This window comes from Hippopotamus amphibius, chromosome 13, assembly GCF_030028045.1.
Source record: "Hippopotamus amphibius kiboko isolate mHipAmp2 chromosome 13, mHipAmp2.hap2, whole genome shotgun sequence".
NCBI classification, from domain to species: domain Eukaryota; kingdom Metazoa; phylum Chordata; class Mammalia; order Artiodactyla; family Hippopotamidae; genus Hippopotamus; species Hippopotamus amphibius.
This window is the reverse complement of record NC_080198.1, coordinates 3,284,082-3,301,949: the sequence shown is the minus strand read 5'-3', so window position 1 is coordinate 3,301,949 and position 17,868 is coordinate 3,284,082. Positions and strand designations below refer to the sequence as shown.

Genomic DNA, 17,868 nt, shown 5'->3' with positions numbered 1-17,868 from the left:
AGCACAGGCGCTTGGAGGGGTTCTTTCATTTCCGAGCGTCTGGTCGAAGCCGCTTTGGTCGGTCAGCTCCTCCTGCTGCTTTTGTAGGACTCATGGCCACGGATCCGTATGAGTATACCCCTCTCAGCGCAGGGCCCCCAGGGTGGGTGGGAGTCACTTTACAATGAAGAGGGGAAAACCATGGAACTAGAATATGTAAGATGATACAGCTCCTCACCAAATCAGTGAAGGAGAAGAGAGGAGCAGCGCCGGAGAGCCAAGCAGACAGAGGAGCATGTCATTCCTTCTCACACCCAACAGTGACAGTGTCCAAAGCAGTTATTCAAGGAAGTTGATTCTCACTTGAAATCTGGACGCACCAGCATCCCTTAAAATTGTTTTCCTCATTTTCTGCAGTCCGGAAACTCTTTTGGTTTGGAGAAGGGCCCAGGGCCTCCACCGGGTGGTCTGGGCTGTGGCCCCTGGGATAGAGTTGGGCAGAAAGGATTCAGCCAGGTCTTAGGACATGCTCTGCCCCTGCCCAGCTCTTAACAGGGTCTCAGGAAAACAGGGGGCGCCCACGCCTACCTTTATCCTCCTCCACCCCTGTATCCCCTGGAGGCCTGAAAAATGCTCTTCCGCTCAAGGGGCTGGACGGAGAGTTAAGACATCTGTTCTATCACCCTGGGTCACTGCTCACTGCTGTGTGGACCCCTCTGGACAATTAGTCTCTGAGCAGGAACTGGCCTCCCACGCAGGGCAGAACCATCTCTGCCCTCTGGACTTGGGAGAGCTGCACTCAACAGCAGCCGAGGAAGATACACCCTGGCCCTGACCAGTGCACCCCGTCCTCGGGCTGAGGCCTCTGCCATTCCCCCAGACGTATGCAACCAGGTCCGGCGGGTGGACGTGCTGGCCACGGCCGGCCTTCTCATATGCAATATTCCTCTGTCTTCTCACGGGGATTGTTCATCCCAGAACTGACATTTCCTGACACCTGTCCCCAGTGAGCGTCCTGCCTGCCTATGCATTTTGGGTACAGCCCCTGCGACATGCCCCTTCCACCCCCTAAAAGCTGTATTTTTCTCTGGCTGAGATTAGAGCATATTCCTTGTAAAGTATTTTTCTACATGGGGTTTTCTTAGGGCTCTCAGGAAGCACAACATGCCAAGGGATGGCATTGTAAAGGCCATTTGGGGCCTGTTTGGGGCCCACGTGTACATCTGCCCCACCAACTTGCAGTGACATGGGAGTTGGGGGTGGTAGGTGCTGTTGGGATGATTTTTTTTTAATAAAATTATTTTAAAACACCTGGATTAGGGTGTCTGCTTTAAAATAATCAAAGGCTGCAACATCTAATTACCCATGACATTTTTCACAAAAAAGTACAAGTAATCTTAAAATTTCTATGGAACCCCAACAGACCCAGAATTGCCAAAGTAATCCTGAGGAAAAAGAACAAACCTGGAGGGATAACTTTCCCAAAACTTACACACTACTACAAAGCTACAGTAATCACATTAGCATGGCACCAACACAAAAGGGACACCTGAGTCAAAACAGCCCAGAAAGAAAACACACACCTACGCTCAATTAATTTACAACAAAGGAGGTAAGAACACACAATGGAGAAAGATAGTCTATGCAGCAAGTGGCGCTGGGGAATGTGGACAGCCGCATGTAAATCAACAACATTAGAACACTCCCTCACACCGTAAATGAAATTAAACTGGACTAAATATGACACTGAACATGATAAAACTCCTGGTTTTATACTGAGAGAACATTGGCAAAAAATTCTCCGACATGCAACGTAGCAATGTTTTCTTAGGCCAGTCTCCTGAAGCAACAGAAATAAAAGGAAAAAGAAAGAAATGGCTTGAACAAAATTGAAAGCTTCTGCACAGCAAAGGAAAACCTAAAGAAGAGAGAAAGACAACCCAAGACTGGGAGAAAATGCTTGCAAAGCATCTGATCAACAAAGGATTAACTTTCAAAATAAACAGCTGATAAAAATCAGCACACACAAAAAAGCCAGTTAAAAAAATAGGAAAAAGACAAATAGACATTTCGAAAAGAAGACATACAGATGGTTAACAGACACATGAAAAGAAGATCAACATTACTAATTATTAGAGAAATGCAATTCAAAACTACAATGAGCTACCAACTCATTTCAGTCACAATGGTCATCATCAATAAGTCCACAAATAATACATGCTGGAGAGGATGTAGAGAAATAAGAATCCTCCTACACTGTCCGCTGGAATGTACATAGGTAACAGGAACTATCAAGGACAGTATGAAACTTCCTATAAACCTAAAAAGAAACCTACCCATGTTCTGGCAGTCCCACTGGGGGTGGCGGGTGGGTGCTATGACAAAGAAATACATAATTGGAATAGACATATGCCCCCCAATGTTCATTGCAGCACTGTGTATGATACCCAAGAAACAGAAACAAACAAAACCTCCATTGAGAGATGAATGGGTAAAGAAGATGAGGTACATATATACAAAGGACTATTACACACCAATAAACAAGAGCGAAATAATGCCAGGGGAAGCAACATAGATAGATGTCGATGATCATAGACTAAGTGGTGAAGTCAGTCAGACAAATGAAGACAAGGAGTATATGATATCACTTACACAAAAACTCTAAAAAAATGATACGAACATATACAAAACATACGTAGAAAAATAACAGGGTTGCAAAAGGTGAAGGTGCAGTGGTGAGAAATGACGTATGGATTAACATACAGAATGATATATATACATACAAAATAGATAATGAACAAGGACTTACAGCACAGAGAACTGGAATCAACATTCTGCAAAAACCTATATGAAAAAGAAAGAGGAAATACAATAAAACGAATAATTGAAACAAGCTGCTGAAAACCTAGAAGAATACGAACATTGATATACACTATGTAAAAACATACCATTAACACTAAATTAAAAAATAAAATACATGCATAATATATTCTCCTACAGTGGGGATAACACGCACAGGATCACCCACTCCAAGTATGAGCAAATAATGAAGCAACTCGGTAATGCTACACTGTGCCCTTAATGATAAAACCAAAACCTCAGGACCCGGGGGGCCCTCCCACAGCCACACCCAGCCCGGGGCACCCAGACGACGCCGGGCTCTCTGGGCTGGAGCAGCGGTCCAAAAGGGACCAAGCCTCCGGGGCTCCTGGTGCTGGGCTTCCCGCATCCAGCCTCCTTGCCAGGAGTCCGCCCACCTGCCGAGCAAGCACCCTCAGCACTGAGCCGGAGCCCGGGTGCCCACCGGGCTGGGGGGCAGGGTGAAGCCCCCGTGGGGAGAGGCGCTGACACACAAGCCCTTGGGTGTTGCCTCTGGCACAACCCCCCACCCACCCCCTTTCACACCCCAGGAAGACGCCTGTTCCCAAGGCTTTGCGTTGCCCGGGGGAACCGCAGTCGGGCACGGAGACGTGCTGCCGCCTTGTGGACGCTTCCTGCAACAACAACTCCGCAGCGGGGGGCTTCAGAGCACTTCATCTTCCCGAGGCCGGCGGGGCTTTGAGGGACACCCACCCTCAACGAACGTCCTGGCGTAGGTCAGGGCAAAAAGGCTCGAAACACACACACAGGCTTTCCAGAAGCCACCTGCCAAAGGTCCGGTTGACTCTCACTGTTTCAGGAGTGCAGAAAGAAAACCCAGCCCGGGACAAGATGCGGGACACGGCTCACTGCCGCAAACACGCACGTGACAACTCTAAGGAGGTATCACCCAGCAGCGGTCGGAATGGCCAGCACCCAAGAGCCGGCAGACCACCAACGGGGGATGGAGCGGGCACAGAAGGGAACCTTCCTACCCGGGCAGTGGGAAGGCACATCGCTCACAGCCACGGCAAAGGACCGGAAAACCGAACACAAAGCTACCCTCTCTTTTCTGCGGTCCCACTCCTGGGCGTCTCTCCGCAGAAATCCATCCGTTCCAGAGACACAGGCACCCCAACCCGCATGGCCGCCCTGTTTACAACCGTGCACACACAGAAACACCCACACAGGCCACCGAGGGACGAGGGGGCCACAGAGAGGACGCAGAGGCGTCCGCAGAGACCTCAAGAATGTCCCCATCAATACACTCACATCTGGCACTCAGAAGGAAAACGGTTCTAATGTCGAGCCACCAATCAAATGCCACCAGGGATGCCACATGCGGTGGTAACTCTAATGGACTATAAGGGACAATACTGGCTGACCAATGCTCGGATCGCTAGATATCAGGAAATTTTATGTGAAAACCCCCGTGTCCACCTAGAAGTGGTAAAACTCTCAATCCAGCTACGCTGTTGCCAGTGGGACCAGGTCTGCCAGATGATGTATGCATTGAAGTCATGAATGATGTATTGTCTAGCAGACCAGATTTAAGAGATCAGCCCCTCAAAGACCCTGATGTAGAATATTTTACTGATGGTTGCAGCTTTGTGAAGGAGGGAGAGTGGTTGGCTGGATATGCGGTGGTGACATTAAATTCCACCACAGAAGCTAGGCCCTTGGGAAAGGGAACTTCTGGCCAAAAGGCAGAATTGATTGCATTGATCAGGGCTCTTCAATTGGCAGCAGGTGTACAAGTAAACATCTATAGTGACTCTAAATATGCCTTCACCACTCTCCATGTGCACAGAGCCCTATATAAAGACAAGGGGTTAATTAATTCAGGAGGAAAAGATATACAATATGGAAGAGAAATTCTTGAACTTCTTGATGCAGTATGGGCCCCCACGAAAGTGGCAGTTATGCATTGCCGGACACATCAGAAGGAAAACGCAATAACTGCTAGAGGAAATCGGCGGGCCGATGGAGAGGCAAGACAAGCGGCCTCTAGAGAACGTCAGGAAACTGCAGCCTTAACTACTGCTTTACTCCTCCATCCCCTGACAGAATGGAACCCTCGGTACTCTAAAAATGAGGAAACTTGGCTTAAAACTGAGAAGGGAAAATATCTCCCAAGTGGATGGTGGCAGTTTGAGGATGGCCGCATAGCCATCCCAGAAGCCCTTGCCCCGGCCTTTGTCAAATCATACCATCAAGGAACACATGGGGGTCGGACAGCCTCAGAGATTACTCTGAGCCAACACTTCTATGTTCCCCGGCTCTCTAGTATCGCTCGGGCAATAAGCAAACAATGTGAACTGTGTGCCAAAAACAACCCACGCCAGGGGCCAGGAATGGCCTCCGGGTCACAAAGTGTTGGAGGGACTCCATTTGAGAATATTGTAGTAGATTTCACCGAACTCCCCCGCATCCGGGGTCATATGTACCTGTTGGTATTTGTGTGCACATTCTCAGGGTGGGTAGAGGCCTTTCCCACCCGTACAGAAAAGGTGCGAGACGTAGCCCGGCTCCTTCTGAGGGACATCATTCCCCGATTTGGAATTCCAATTACCATAGGGTCAGACAATGGGCCTGCATTTGTGGCAGAAATAGTACAGTTAGTTGCCAAAGGATTAAAAATTACTTGGAAATTACATACGGCCTATCGCCCACAGAGTTCAGGAAAAGTAGAACGAATGCATAGAACCTTAAAGCTCCAGCGAAGCAAGTTATGTCAGGAGACTCCGTTACACTGGGATCAACTCTTACCTATTGCCCTGCTGAGAATTAGGGCAAGCCCCAGAAGACAGACTGGGTTTTCTCCATTTGAAATTCTTTACGGGCGACCGCCCCCTAAAATTAGGAGCATGAGGGGAGATTTAAAAGAAATAGGAAATACCACCTTCAGACAACAGATGCAGGCCCTTGGCTCGACCCTAACAGATATACATCACTGGGTGGGAGAACGACTGCCTGTAAGTCTAACTACTGACGTCCATCCCTTCAAACCCGGGGATACTGTGTGGGTGAAGGAACGGAATGTCCAGCCTCTGAAGCCTCTCTGGAGGGGACCGTTCACTGTTATTCTGCCCACGCCTACTGCAGTCAAGGTGGCTGAGGGGACACCTTGGATTCACCACAGCAGAGTGAAGCCGGCCTCTCCAGACTGGGAGTCCATCCCTGATCCAACGGCCCCGTGTAAACTGACGGTTGGAAAGAAACACGTTGTGGCGCTTGGACGCCCAGAAGACAACAGCCCTGCCTCAGTCACTCCGGAAGCTGACTGATCTACGCACGGCGCAAGCCTGAGAAAGGACACCACAACAAAAGGACAGATAAGGCTATTATCGCCTCCCCATGGACTGTAATCCCTTTTTCTTGATTCTAGTTACACTTTTGGCACTAAATCTAGCTGTGGGATTAGCATCTACTGCTCCTGAAGACCGGACATGGGGGGAAACGACTTCACTCGTGCTGTTTTTCCTCGTGCTTATAAGCTGCTTGCTTGCTATTGGCTGTTTGGGATAATTATTGTGATAGGAAGCACCCAAAACCCCTATTTCCCTATTGAGCCGACCATTAATGTGACCAGATCAGCCACTCCCTTTTCCGTAAAGTTTGATGCTTGCCAGGTCATACCCTGTGGAGACTTAAATGCACAGAGACAACTCTCACAGGTAGATAAATACCTCTGTCCTGAGACAGATAATAGCATGGGGCCACCCTGTCCGACTTGGAGTGACATATGGTGGACCACTCAGTACCAAGGGTGGACAGCCAGCACAAGTCCACTCAGGTGGCACCTCAGGCAGGGATGGGACCGCCTGAAGCCAAAATGGCATATTTACAAAGGGACTACACCCCCTAACTGCCAGCCCTTACAATGTAATCCGCTAATCCTTTCTATTAATAACCCTGCTGAAATAAACACCTTCCCTGCAGTAGCTCCCCGGACTTATGGACTAGGAGCTGACACGTCTGGAAGGGACCCCCGGGCCAAATTTAATATAGCTTTAGTTAGCCGTCCAGGAGTTAAATCTACTACCATAGCGCCTAACCCAAAAAAGGAGACATCAGAACACCAGCCTATAAATAATCCAAAACAAGTAAAGGTGATTGAGGTAAAGGATTTGAGGCAGACTCTAGAAATTGAAACAGGATATGGGGGGCCAAATGCCTGGATAGAATGGGTAAAATTCTCAGTGTTGGCCCTAAACAAAAGCGATTGTTACACAGGTGCTGCAGGGCGACCCCAAGCACAGGTAGTCCCGTTCCCTCTCGGATGGGACAATGATCCTTCCGGATTTGGCTGCATGATGGCACTCTATCAAGACAAAAAGGCCTGGGGAAATGAGACATGTAGGAGTTTGGCCCTGCTCTACCCGGCGATCCTCGAGTCAGACCTGAGGGTAACACCCTCCTTCTCTGTGGGAAAGATGAACTACTCTTCGTGTCTCTCTAGATGGGGAGAAAAGTTCACTACTCCTGTAGGAGACCTGTCAGACCACGTAAAGCCAAGAGACGTGTTGCATGAACCGGGAGCCAATTATTCCAACTTAAATACTCCTTGGGCCAATGTCTGGGGGTACTGCAGGAACCGGACTCTCTTGGACAGATTGCCCACCAGATGGACGGGAACATGTGCCTTGGTTCAGTTGGCTATACCATTCATCCTGGCATTCCATCCCCCTACAAGGGCCAAAAGATCCATACCGGGATCTTTCGACCCAGAGATATATCTAGACTCAATAGGAGTGCCCAGGGGAGTCCCCAGTGAGTTCAAGGCCAGAGATCAGATAGCAGCAGGATTTGAGTCGTTCCTTTTCTGGTGGGTGACAGTTAACAAAAATGTAGATTGGATAAACTATATTTACTACAACCAGCAAAGATGTATTAATTATACTAGAGAGGCCCTAGAAGGAGTGGCTAGCCAGTTAGACGCCACCAGCCGCATGACCTGGGAAAATAGGATTGCCTTAGATATGCTGTTAGCAGAGAAAGGAGGAGGATGTGTCAGGCTGGGAGGGAACTGCTGTACCTTTATCCCCAATAACACCATCCCAGATGGCACCATAACTAAGGCCCTCAAGGGATTACCATCATTGGCAGACGAACTGGCTAGAAATTCAGGAATTAAAAACCCCATTACTGGCTGGCTGGAAGAATGGTTCTCAACGTTAGGTGGTTACAAGACTCTGATAATAAGTATGCTCACAATATTGGCAATTCTCCTATTGCTTCCTTGTTTTATCCCCTTAATCATCTGAATCATCTCAAACTTCATTGAAAATTTAGTCAAAAGGAAAACGGCCACCCATGCAATGATACTATGGAAATATCAACCAGAAAGTCAAGATGCAAATGATGCTATTGGACCTTAAGTCAGATCCAAGCATCAAAGGGGGGAATGAGGCAGGTTAATAACAAAGCAGGGAAGGACGAGGCAAACAGAAGAGAATGCAAACCTCAGGGAAGAAGTACCTTATGGCCTCTTTCACAAAGACCCTGCCTTGGGCAGCCCAGACATCTGAGTCAAGGAGATGAGGGAAAACCTAACGTCTGCACTCTGGCCTCTGTACCTTGCCCCTGCCTAGATAAGCATAGCTATAGGCTCCCACAAAGCGCAGGAACTGGTTTATAGAAGGGGAAACTTTTCTTTGTTTCGGGGCTCAGTCTTTGGATGTGAGTCTACTGGGCCTGTACCGGTACAATAAACACTGCTTCCTGTATTGCCAGCCTCGGTGTCCTGCCTACCCCTACCGCTTCCTTCAACAATGTAATCTACAACCAAGGAGGCAGACTATAGAATGGAGAAAAGACAGTCTCCTCAACAAGTGGTGCTGGGAAAACTGCACAGCTACATGTAAAACAATGAGATTAGAACATTTTCTCAAACCATATACAAAAATAAACTCAAAATGGATTAAAGACCTAAATGGAAGACCAGATACTATAAAATTTTAGTGGAAAACATAGGCAGAAAACTCTTGGACAGAAATCGCAGCAATATTTTTTTGGCCCCATCTCCTAGACTAATAGATATAAAAACAAAAATAAACAAATGAGAGCTAATTAAACTTAAAAGCTTTTGCACAGCAAAGGAAACCATAAACAAAAAAACTACAACCTATGGACTGGGAGAAAATATTTGCAAAGGATGTGACTGACAGAATTAATTTCCAAAATACACAAACAGTTCATACAACTTAATATCAAAAAAAAAAACAAAAATCCCAATCAAAAAATGGGCAGAAGACCTACATAGTGATTTATCCAAAGAAGACACACGGATGGCCAACAGGCACATGAAAAAGATGCTCAACATCACTAATTATTAGAGAAATGCAAATCAAAACTACAATGCGATATCGCCTCACACCAGTCAAAATGGCCATCCTTAAAAGTCTACAAAGAATAAGCTGGAGAGGGTGTGGAGAAAAGGGAACCCTCCTACAATGTTGGTGGGAATGTAAATGGGTGCAACCACTATGGAGAACCGTATGCAGGTTCCTTAAAAAAAATAAAAAAAAGAGTTACGATATGATCCAGCAATCCCATTACTGGGCATACATCCAGAGAAAACCATAATTCGAAAAGATACATGCACCCCAATGTTCACTGCAGCACTATGCAGGAACCTAAGTGTCCACGGACAGAGGAATGGATAAAGAAGATGGGGTACTGATGAGGAAATTGAAACTTCCTCTCCTCTATCTTGCAAAGGCCTGCTCGCCACTCTCAGTTAAACAGTAAAATGAATGACTAAGAGTGATCAGATAAGGGAAGACTGTCTAGCTCTCAGGCACCCACCCCAAGCCTTTGTTTGAGACCCTTTGCACATAGACTTGTTAAGTGACCATTAACTTCAACCTGCAACCAATGTAAGAATGCAAATTGGGACCTTAGTCCTGATAGGAATGGAATGTCCGGCTCCTACAAGTTCCTGTTAGGACCCTCTACTATGTGTGTAACCCCTGGCAACTCCCGCGCTCTGTAACTGCCCGTGACCTATAGTAATTTGTAGCCAATCAGTTTGTACCAATTATAGCTGTATGTTTTAACCTATATAAGGAGAAGACTCCCCTGAAACGGGGCCCCAGAATTTTGGAGCGTTAGCTCGTCTGGGTCCGCCGGCTTAATAAACCTGAGTTCTCCAACTCTCCGAGTGTTGTGCTTGGTTTCTCGTGGGATCAGTTTTTTTTCTGCAACAGTACATGTATTTAATGGAATATTACTCAGCTATAAAAGGAATGAAATAATGCCATCGTCAGCAACACGGATGGACCTAGAGGTGATCATACTAAGTGAAGTAAATCAGATAAAGACAAATACCATATGATACCACCTCTCTGTGGAATACAGAAAAATGATACAAATGAACTTATTTACAAAACAGAAATTGACCCATAGACATAGAAAACAAACTCACAGTTATAAAAAGGGATGAGGAGGATAAATTAGGAGTTTCGGATTAACATATATACACCATTAAATATAACACAGATAGATAACAAGGACCTACTCTATAAGCACAGGGAACTCGGCTCAGAATCTCATAATAACCTATAACGGAAAAGAATCTGGAAAAGAGTGTAGATATGTATGTATAACTGAATCACATTGCTGTACACTTCAATCTAACACAACATTACAAATGAACTATACTTCAATTAAAAAGAAACCCTTATAGATCCTCCCCAACAGCCTTGGAGGTAACTGTATTATTGTCCCAACATCTGAGTGGAGTGGAGGAGGCGAGAGGTTAAGTAATGTACACAGGTATGGAGCCAGGATGTGAACACAGGTTAAGTAGCCAAGACACGCAGGGAGGGAGGAAGGTGGACAGAACGAGTGGGGAGGAAGCGTCTACTCTAGCATGGTCTATGTATAATGAGTTACTGAGAAAGGTTTTTTGGTCTGAGGATTTGGGGAAAAGACGCCACAAGCCCCCTGACCTCGCACACTCACAAAGGTGGATGGGCCAGTGGGCAGGAAGGCTGCCCCAAACAGGGACCTGCTCTGTGACCCCGGGGAAGCCAGGCCCCTCTCCCGGTCGCGGTTTCCTCGTCTGTAACAGCGGGCTGGACTCGTGACTCCCAAGGCCAAGCACATCTGTGCCAACCACTGACCTCTGGCGTCATGACTGCCCTCCCGTCTGAGGTCCCAGCGCCCGTGGCAACGTCCCTCCAGGGCTGCTCACTTACCAGCCTTCCCGCTGCCTGTGCAACCTTGGTTATGGCGGACAGAGCCCCGGTTTGGGTGTAAGTGAGAGCACCTGGTGCTGGGGCGTGGTGAGCTCCAATCAGCGTGGAGGGGGCGGTGCTTCACCCCATGGCGACAGGGGCCCAGGTGATTGGCCGAGACCTCCCAGCTGCAGAGCATCAGTGGCAGCAGCTGCAGCAGACCTGGAACCCGGGGACCTGAGTGCGACTCCCTACTCTCTCAGGGACTCCTGAGCCCAGAGGTAAACTGTCCTTTCCTGAACCTCTACCTCAGTGTCTGCAACCTTGGAGAATAACACTCCCCTCTGAGGAATGTCCTGGGGCGGAACTGAAAGCCCTCTGTAAACTGTAAAGTGCTTGCCAAAAGTAAAGAGAAACAGCTGCGTCAGAACAGAACCCACACGTTTTGGATTTTAAAAAGGAAATGTTTATTTTCATGTTATAAGGTGATTACAAACTCCTCTAAAAAAAAAGCAACGATGAATTTAAAATACCGATATACATGTTTATCTAAAAAGTGAAAGAGGAAAAGAAAAACCCTGCAAAATACAGGGATTCATGTCCGAAAACATTATACACAAAAGCTTGTATACTGCAAGACTGAATTACACACCAAGGCTCTTATTCAAATACAAACACTCCTCCTCGGAAGAGTCTCTTGTTGGTTGACTTATTTATTTATTTATTTTTTACAAAAGTTTAAAATATCTTAAAAATATTTTGAAGTTTCAAAAAAAAGTCCTGATGAGCCAGACAGATTTCTGGAAGGAGGCAAGACCCACATTCTCAGCTTTCTCTTGTGCTAAATAGAGTCACAGTTGCTAGGAATTCGAAAATTAATTGGGTAAAAAAAAAAAAAAAAAAATGAAGCCAACGTCTCAATTTGAGGCCAAATATAAAACAAGATGCTCCAATCCCTCAGGGAATGCGGCAGAACACACCCGTACTGACACCCACAAGAGAACAATGAAACCCAGCTTCCGAGCAGCACTCTGAAAGCCAGGCATTGAGAGGGAGCCCTGGGGGCAGAAATGTTATTTCCTGGCTTCTGGGTGCCTACACCCCTCTCCAAGTTTTGAGGTCTGACCTTTGTTGTTTTGTGCCTGTTGGATTTTTGCAGTGATATTCATAGCATCCACGGGGCCCAACCTGACCTTGGGTCTGAGGGCTGGGTGGGACCTCTAGCCGCCTGGGGGGGTTGCTCTTGGGTTCTTTCCCGAACAGGCTCTGAGGCCTGGGGCGGAAGGGAGGTTCGCCTGCTGGAGCACCGGCTGCGCAAAGCATTGCCGCATCTGGAGGGGTAGTGCTGGGAGATGCCGGCTGGGGCCCTGACCACTGTGTGGTGGCCCCTGGGGACACAAGACCACTCTGGGCTGGGCTGAGGGGGGCTCCCTCTCCCCTTGTGTGTCCCCACCGTCTTGGGGTGTGTTGGGGATCTGGGGTGAGAATGTGGGACCGGAGCGACAGAGACAGAGACAGAGCTGTGTACGGCCCAGAAATCATCCAAGGCCACTTCCCGCCACCTGGGAATTTCCCACGTGGCCTCAGGCTAAATCCTGCCCAAGGGGCTCTGCCTCCTGCACACCAACTGGCATCTTCGGTTTCCTCCTGCTCAACAGGCGTCTCAGGGCCTCACTCCCTGAGGGCTGCTGGGTGGGGGGCCAGATGACCGGTGCTGCCTGTCCCACTGAGCCACAGCCTGGGGTCCAGCCGGCCCCGAGGATGGTCACAGGGCAGGTGCTGCTCACCGCGCCCCTGAACTCGGGGAGGGAGCATGTCCTTTTTCATAAAGGCCGGTCTTTGGTCTTCAGGGAGAACACGCCCCTTAGACAACGAGCGCGCTGACCGGGGGGCCCAGGAAGCCTCTCCATCAGTGACCATGCGGTTCTACCGCAGGGACTAACGAGGCCCAGGCCCAGCTCAATGAAGCGTCTCCCTAGGTGAGCTTATCGTGGGGCCATTACCCATTTCTGCATCCTAAAAACATCCTCTCAACCTCTCTCTTGCATCCCTTCCAGATCTGGCTGCAAACATCAGAATTTCCAACCCATCCCAGGCAGAGCGAGGGCGGGGGACTTGCCTGGAGGCAGGCGGACCAGAGTTGCGAGCTCCAATGACAAGTTTCCTTTATGTGGAGACATAAAAGTCACACATCATTACACGTTGTACTCATAGAGCAGAGCTCCGTGGATACACAAGAACTAGGGGACCAGACAAGAGGGTCACAACTGGAGACAGGTGCCCCGGGAGATGGGCGAGGATGGGGCTTGGGAAAGTGGCTGACCTTCCCTCCAGGCCAGGCCTGGGGACGTGGTCTGCATGTGTCTTTGGTCTAGAATTTGGTCTGGGAATCTTATAAGAAGAGGCCATGTTGCAATTTGCCTACCAATCCGAAACACTGTGGCCTTTCACCGGGGGTCCGAGCCCCCCTCGCCCCTGCACGTCCCCTGTCCCCAGTCATCGACAGTGATTCGTTTACTAAAATTCCATAAGACAAAGGAGAACAGGTCACATTGCTACTCAATAAAATTAGGGAAAAAAACCAAAAACAATACAATCAACTCAGACACAGTGGCAACCATAAATACACAGTAAAACAGGAGCAGAGACTTGCTGACAGTTTGGAATAGGACTGGGTGTTGTTTGGCAGAGTATGTGCTTTGGAGACAGCGGACTGTGCACGCTCGCCAAAGACAAGAGGTTCATGATCGCCTCTGCCCCTCGGGAGGGGGACACCCAAGCCTCCTCCCCTGCCTGGATTTGGGGAGGGGGTCCCAGGACTCAGAGGCCCTGCTCTGAACGCCTGAGCCGGACCGCGCTCTCCACACCCCCAAGGCAGTCACTGCCGTTTGTGCGTGACAATGTTTTGGTTTACTTGAGACTCTGAACTTGGAAGTTTCTGTTTAAATGGCACAGTTTAGGTCCAAATGCAGGCGGATGGAGGTGCATCTGTCCTCGGGATTTTGAAGGTGGAGTGCCTTCCGTCCTGGTGCTGGGAGAGACGCCAGTTCTGGGGTGCCTGCCCCTGAACAACCCTGACATCTCCTGACCTCGACCCCCACATGGTGTACACCCGACCCCAGCTTTTGCGGGGGACAGGGGAATAAAGAGTTTCCTCATCTCCCAGGTTACCAACATGGGTTGCACTTGTGCCTGAACTTGCAGGAGAGTTTGGGGAGCACCTTGCCCCAGCGAAAGCTCACTCCTAGCACTCCCTGCTAGGTGCCAGGGTGGCTCCGGGCTGAGGTCTTCAACAAGAGCCTTGGGAGGTGAAGACAGCGCTGAGGGTGGAGAGATGGGGAAAGAAGAGCACCCCCTACACACACACACCAGGCCCCGGGCGCCTGGGGCCTCGTCCTTTTGGTCCACTTGCTCACCCCTCGCCCCTCACCAAATACATCATGCTTCCCCTACAGGAAGCTTCAAGAGAGGTCAGCTGGGGGAACGACCAGAACCTGGTGGGACCCCCCCTCCAAGGCAACAGACCCACCTGTGTGAGGTTGGAGCCCTGAGACCTCCAGCTCCTTGTGGGCCAGCCTCCGCTCCCTCCCTGGGACACTCCAGGAAGGACGTCCCTGCCTCACAGACTGATGGTTCGGCAGTCTTTCTGACGATCCACCCTCAGCCTCAAAATAAAAGGGACTCCGCCCCTGATGCGGCGGTCCCCAGTGCCCTTAGCACCAGACTTCTGCTCTTGGGCCTCCTCTGCGGGCTCTCAGTCCCTTCGCTTGAGGGGTTGGTTCATTATTTTGGCATCTTTCTTGTTGACTACAAGTATCATGAGGCGTCTCCCGACAGCCTTCCTTTCTCCAGCCCCTCGGGGTCTGGCCAGATAGCTGTTTGCTTCACTTGAACCAGGTTCGTAAGGTACTACACCTTTAAAATGCGTCTGCGGTCCCTGTGTTTTGGGGGGAGCAGAACTTTCTGCCAGCTACACAAGCACCGAAGAATTGCTTTTGAAAACGAGATTGACTGCTGGCAAGATCAATTCAAGTGGTAAAAGTGTATGAAAATCTCTACGTGTATACATAGTTGTATGTTTAAAAACAATACAAAGAAAGATTTACCAAGTTCCCATAAAATACATCTAATTCCATAGGAAAGCTCTGCCTCGCCCCGGACAGCTGCCCGTGGGTTTTCTTTTTGTACAAAATATCCCCAAATCAAAACAAAATACACATACGCACGACACCACACACACACGCACACACACTCACACACACACACAGAGTAACATTTTCTGTGACAATTAAAAAAAAAATCCTAGTGCAAATATAAAGCTCTGTAAACCTGGTCCTATGAGAATCTAACGTTAGTAAACAGCAGGAAAGCAGCCTGTCGACCGGAGAGAGCTCACATCATGGTCTCCACGATGATGTGCGTTGGCTTCCTGAGTGTGCTGTTCACGGACCCGCGGGAGCTGTAGGGCGTCGCCCCCTCGCGCTCCACGGCCCAGCGGTTGGGTTCCCTCGGGGTCAGCAGGTTCTTGAGTCTCTGGAGAGGGAAGGGGACAGGCGTGGGGAGGCACGTCAGGGGGCTTGGTTTCCCTCTTCACCTTGGGTCCTGCCAGTGTGCTGTGTGGCCTCTGCCAAACTACTACCCTCTCTGGACCTCCCATGTCACCCACTGGCAAACAGAGGACTTGAACGAAGGTCCCTCCAGGCCCCGAATGAGGGCAGCGTCCCCGCCGGTGGTTTCCTTGGCCAAGCTCTGCTTCCATACCTCAGCCAGGGTACTCGGACCTCCAAACTCTTGCCCCCAGTCTTTCTCCCAGGGAGCTGGAGTACGCCTCTTGTGATTCCTGTGTCCCCTATTTCTCTGACGTGCAAAGTAGCTGAGTTTCTGCAATTGCAGCTGGAGGTTGAGCCTCCCATGGCCCCCACCTTCCCCGAGGAGAACCTTCAGACTCCTCTGTCTCCCAAAGCCGCATGTCCTGCCTTCTCCATGTCCCCGCTGAGGCCTGGAGCCCACTGCTTGGGTCTGTGCGGCCCCTCCTGTCAGAGGGCCAGAGGCGGGTCTCCGGCCCGGCAGGCGGCAGCTTGTCCTCCCCGGGGCGCTGGATCATAGGGTCAGTGCGGGAACGATCCCCCAGGGCACCGAGAAAACCAGCAGCACTGGAACTCGGGGCTCCTGCCTCCCAGCCCACCTCCCGCAAAGTGTCCACTCAGAGGCTTGAATGGGAAGCCGTTGCCAACAAGAAACCCTCTATCTTGGCATTTATTTTCCACCTAGGTGTGTGACAATTTTTAAAAGCTGCTTGTTAAAAGCTACAGCATTTCATTTGAAAATTCAAATTTCCATCTGCTCTTTAAAAACCACAAGATCTGGCAACCCCAGGAGGCCCACGTCTCCTTGATCCCAGGGGCCATCGCTGAGAGCACTACTGCCCCGTGCCACAGCGCTCACCTTCTCCCGAGCCCCCGCTCCTGGGCCCCCTTCCCCACCTGCGCCGGCTGCCTGGGCCCTGCAGGGACCAGACCGGAGACCCAGGCACAGGGCGAGGGCGGAAGGCCCGCAGGAGGGGCAGGCCCTGCTCCCCCTCCAGGGCGTTGCCTCTCCCCACATCCGTGCAAAGGGTGTGCGCCCGAAAGGGGAGACGCGCGGCAGACACCCCCGGGCAGCCGCCTGGGGCCCTGTTTATCCAGGAGGCGCAGACGCAACTGGAATCCTCCCAGGACGGAGCTCAGAGAGAAGTCCGTGGCTGGGAAGACCCCTCGACAACCTGCGCAGGTGGGTGGTCGAGGGGCATGTGCTGAAGGCAGGTGGATGGTGGCCGGCTGCCTTCAGGGGAGGGAGCTTTGGTCAGGTTTGGGGGTGAGGATAGGATGGGAATTCGGGGTGGACTTGAATCCTTCCCTCATACCAACCCCACTTTACCCAAACCTCTAAACGTGGGATGCAACAGTATTTTAAAACTAGGCTTCAAGGGGCCAAAAGTCAGTGACCTGTTGGGTGTAGCTGTGGGCACTGAGCATCACAACGAACACCTCACACCCCCTGCTGTGCCCTCGCTTAACCCTCTAGTTTCTAGGTGGTAGGGACCGTCTGGAAATTCTTGGGGGAGGGGCTGGGTCTGTCCCAGGCCCAGTATTTCAGTATTTTGACAAATGGTTGGGCTAATCAGCATTCCAGCTGAACACTGGGGTCCGTGCCTGTGTCCTCGGAGAAAATACAATGGGTCCGGTGCCGCAGGAACACCCCAAGGGCCATCTCGGCTCCAAAAGACCCCGGCCTCATGGCTTCCTCCCTGGCACGTCCCTGACTACTTCCTCTGTCTCGGGAAGGCTGGTCTGGTCCCCTTCTGCCTGGCCTCCCCTTCCCCCCGACCAACACCACCTCCAGGCCAATCCCCCGCCCACAAGGAAAGGCCCAGCCCAAGGGGGAGCCACAGCCCCAGGACATCCTGGCTCCAGAATTTTAAGAGAATAACAATAAAAACAGCCCAGAACAAAACAGTGCTGTCTTGGAGCCAGCCCAAGCCCAAAGGCTAAGGGAGATTCTAAGAAAAGGATTTCTTGGAAAGAGCCCTGACTTTTGCCAGGGCCTGGAATCTCCAGGATTGTTGGAGCGATTCTGAGAGGAGGGTGGCGGGAGGGAGGCGTGGGGGAGGAGACTGGCGGGCACAGAGGCCTGGGAGCTGGAGGTTCTGCCTGGAGCAGAGGTGGCTTCTGAGGGTCAGGCAGCAGTGAGGCCCTGAGCCCGGCGATGGGAACGCCAGCACGGGCTGGGCTCGGCCAAAGCTCGGCCCCAGGGTCAGGGAGGCCTCTGGCTAGAACTCAGCCTTCCCCCCGAGCTCCTGTCTCCTGTC

The 17,868-nt window shown here is 50.4% G+C and overlaps 1 protein-coding gene across 3 annotated transcripts in view; it reads right to left on the bottom strand.

Moving 5' to 3' along the window:
* Positions 1-11,472: 11,472 nt before the first annotated feature.
* SLC6A6 (solute carrier family 6 member 6) overlaps positions 11,473-17,868 on the bottom strand; it is a 78,733-nt gene continuing 72,337 nt past the window's right edge. For all 3 annotated transcript variants that reach the window (XM_057705536.1, XM_057705537.1, XM_057705535.1), the window contains one exon: positions 11,473-15,554. In XM_057705536.1, the coding sequence (XP_057561519.1) occupies positions 15,414-15,554 (141 nt within the window). In that variant the 3' untranslated portion in view covers positions 11,473-15,413. The remainder of the gene's footprint in view (positions 15,555-17,868) is intronic.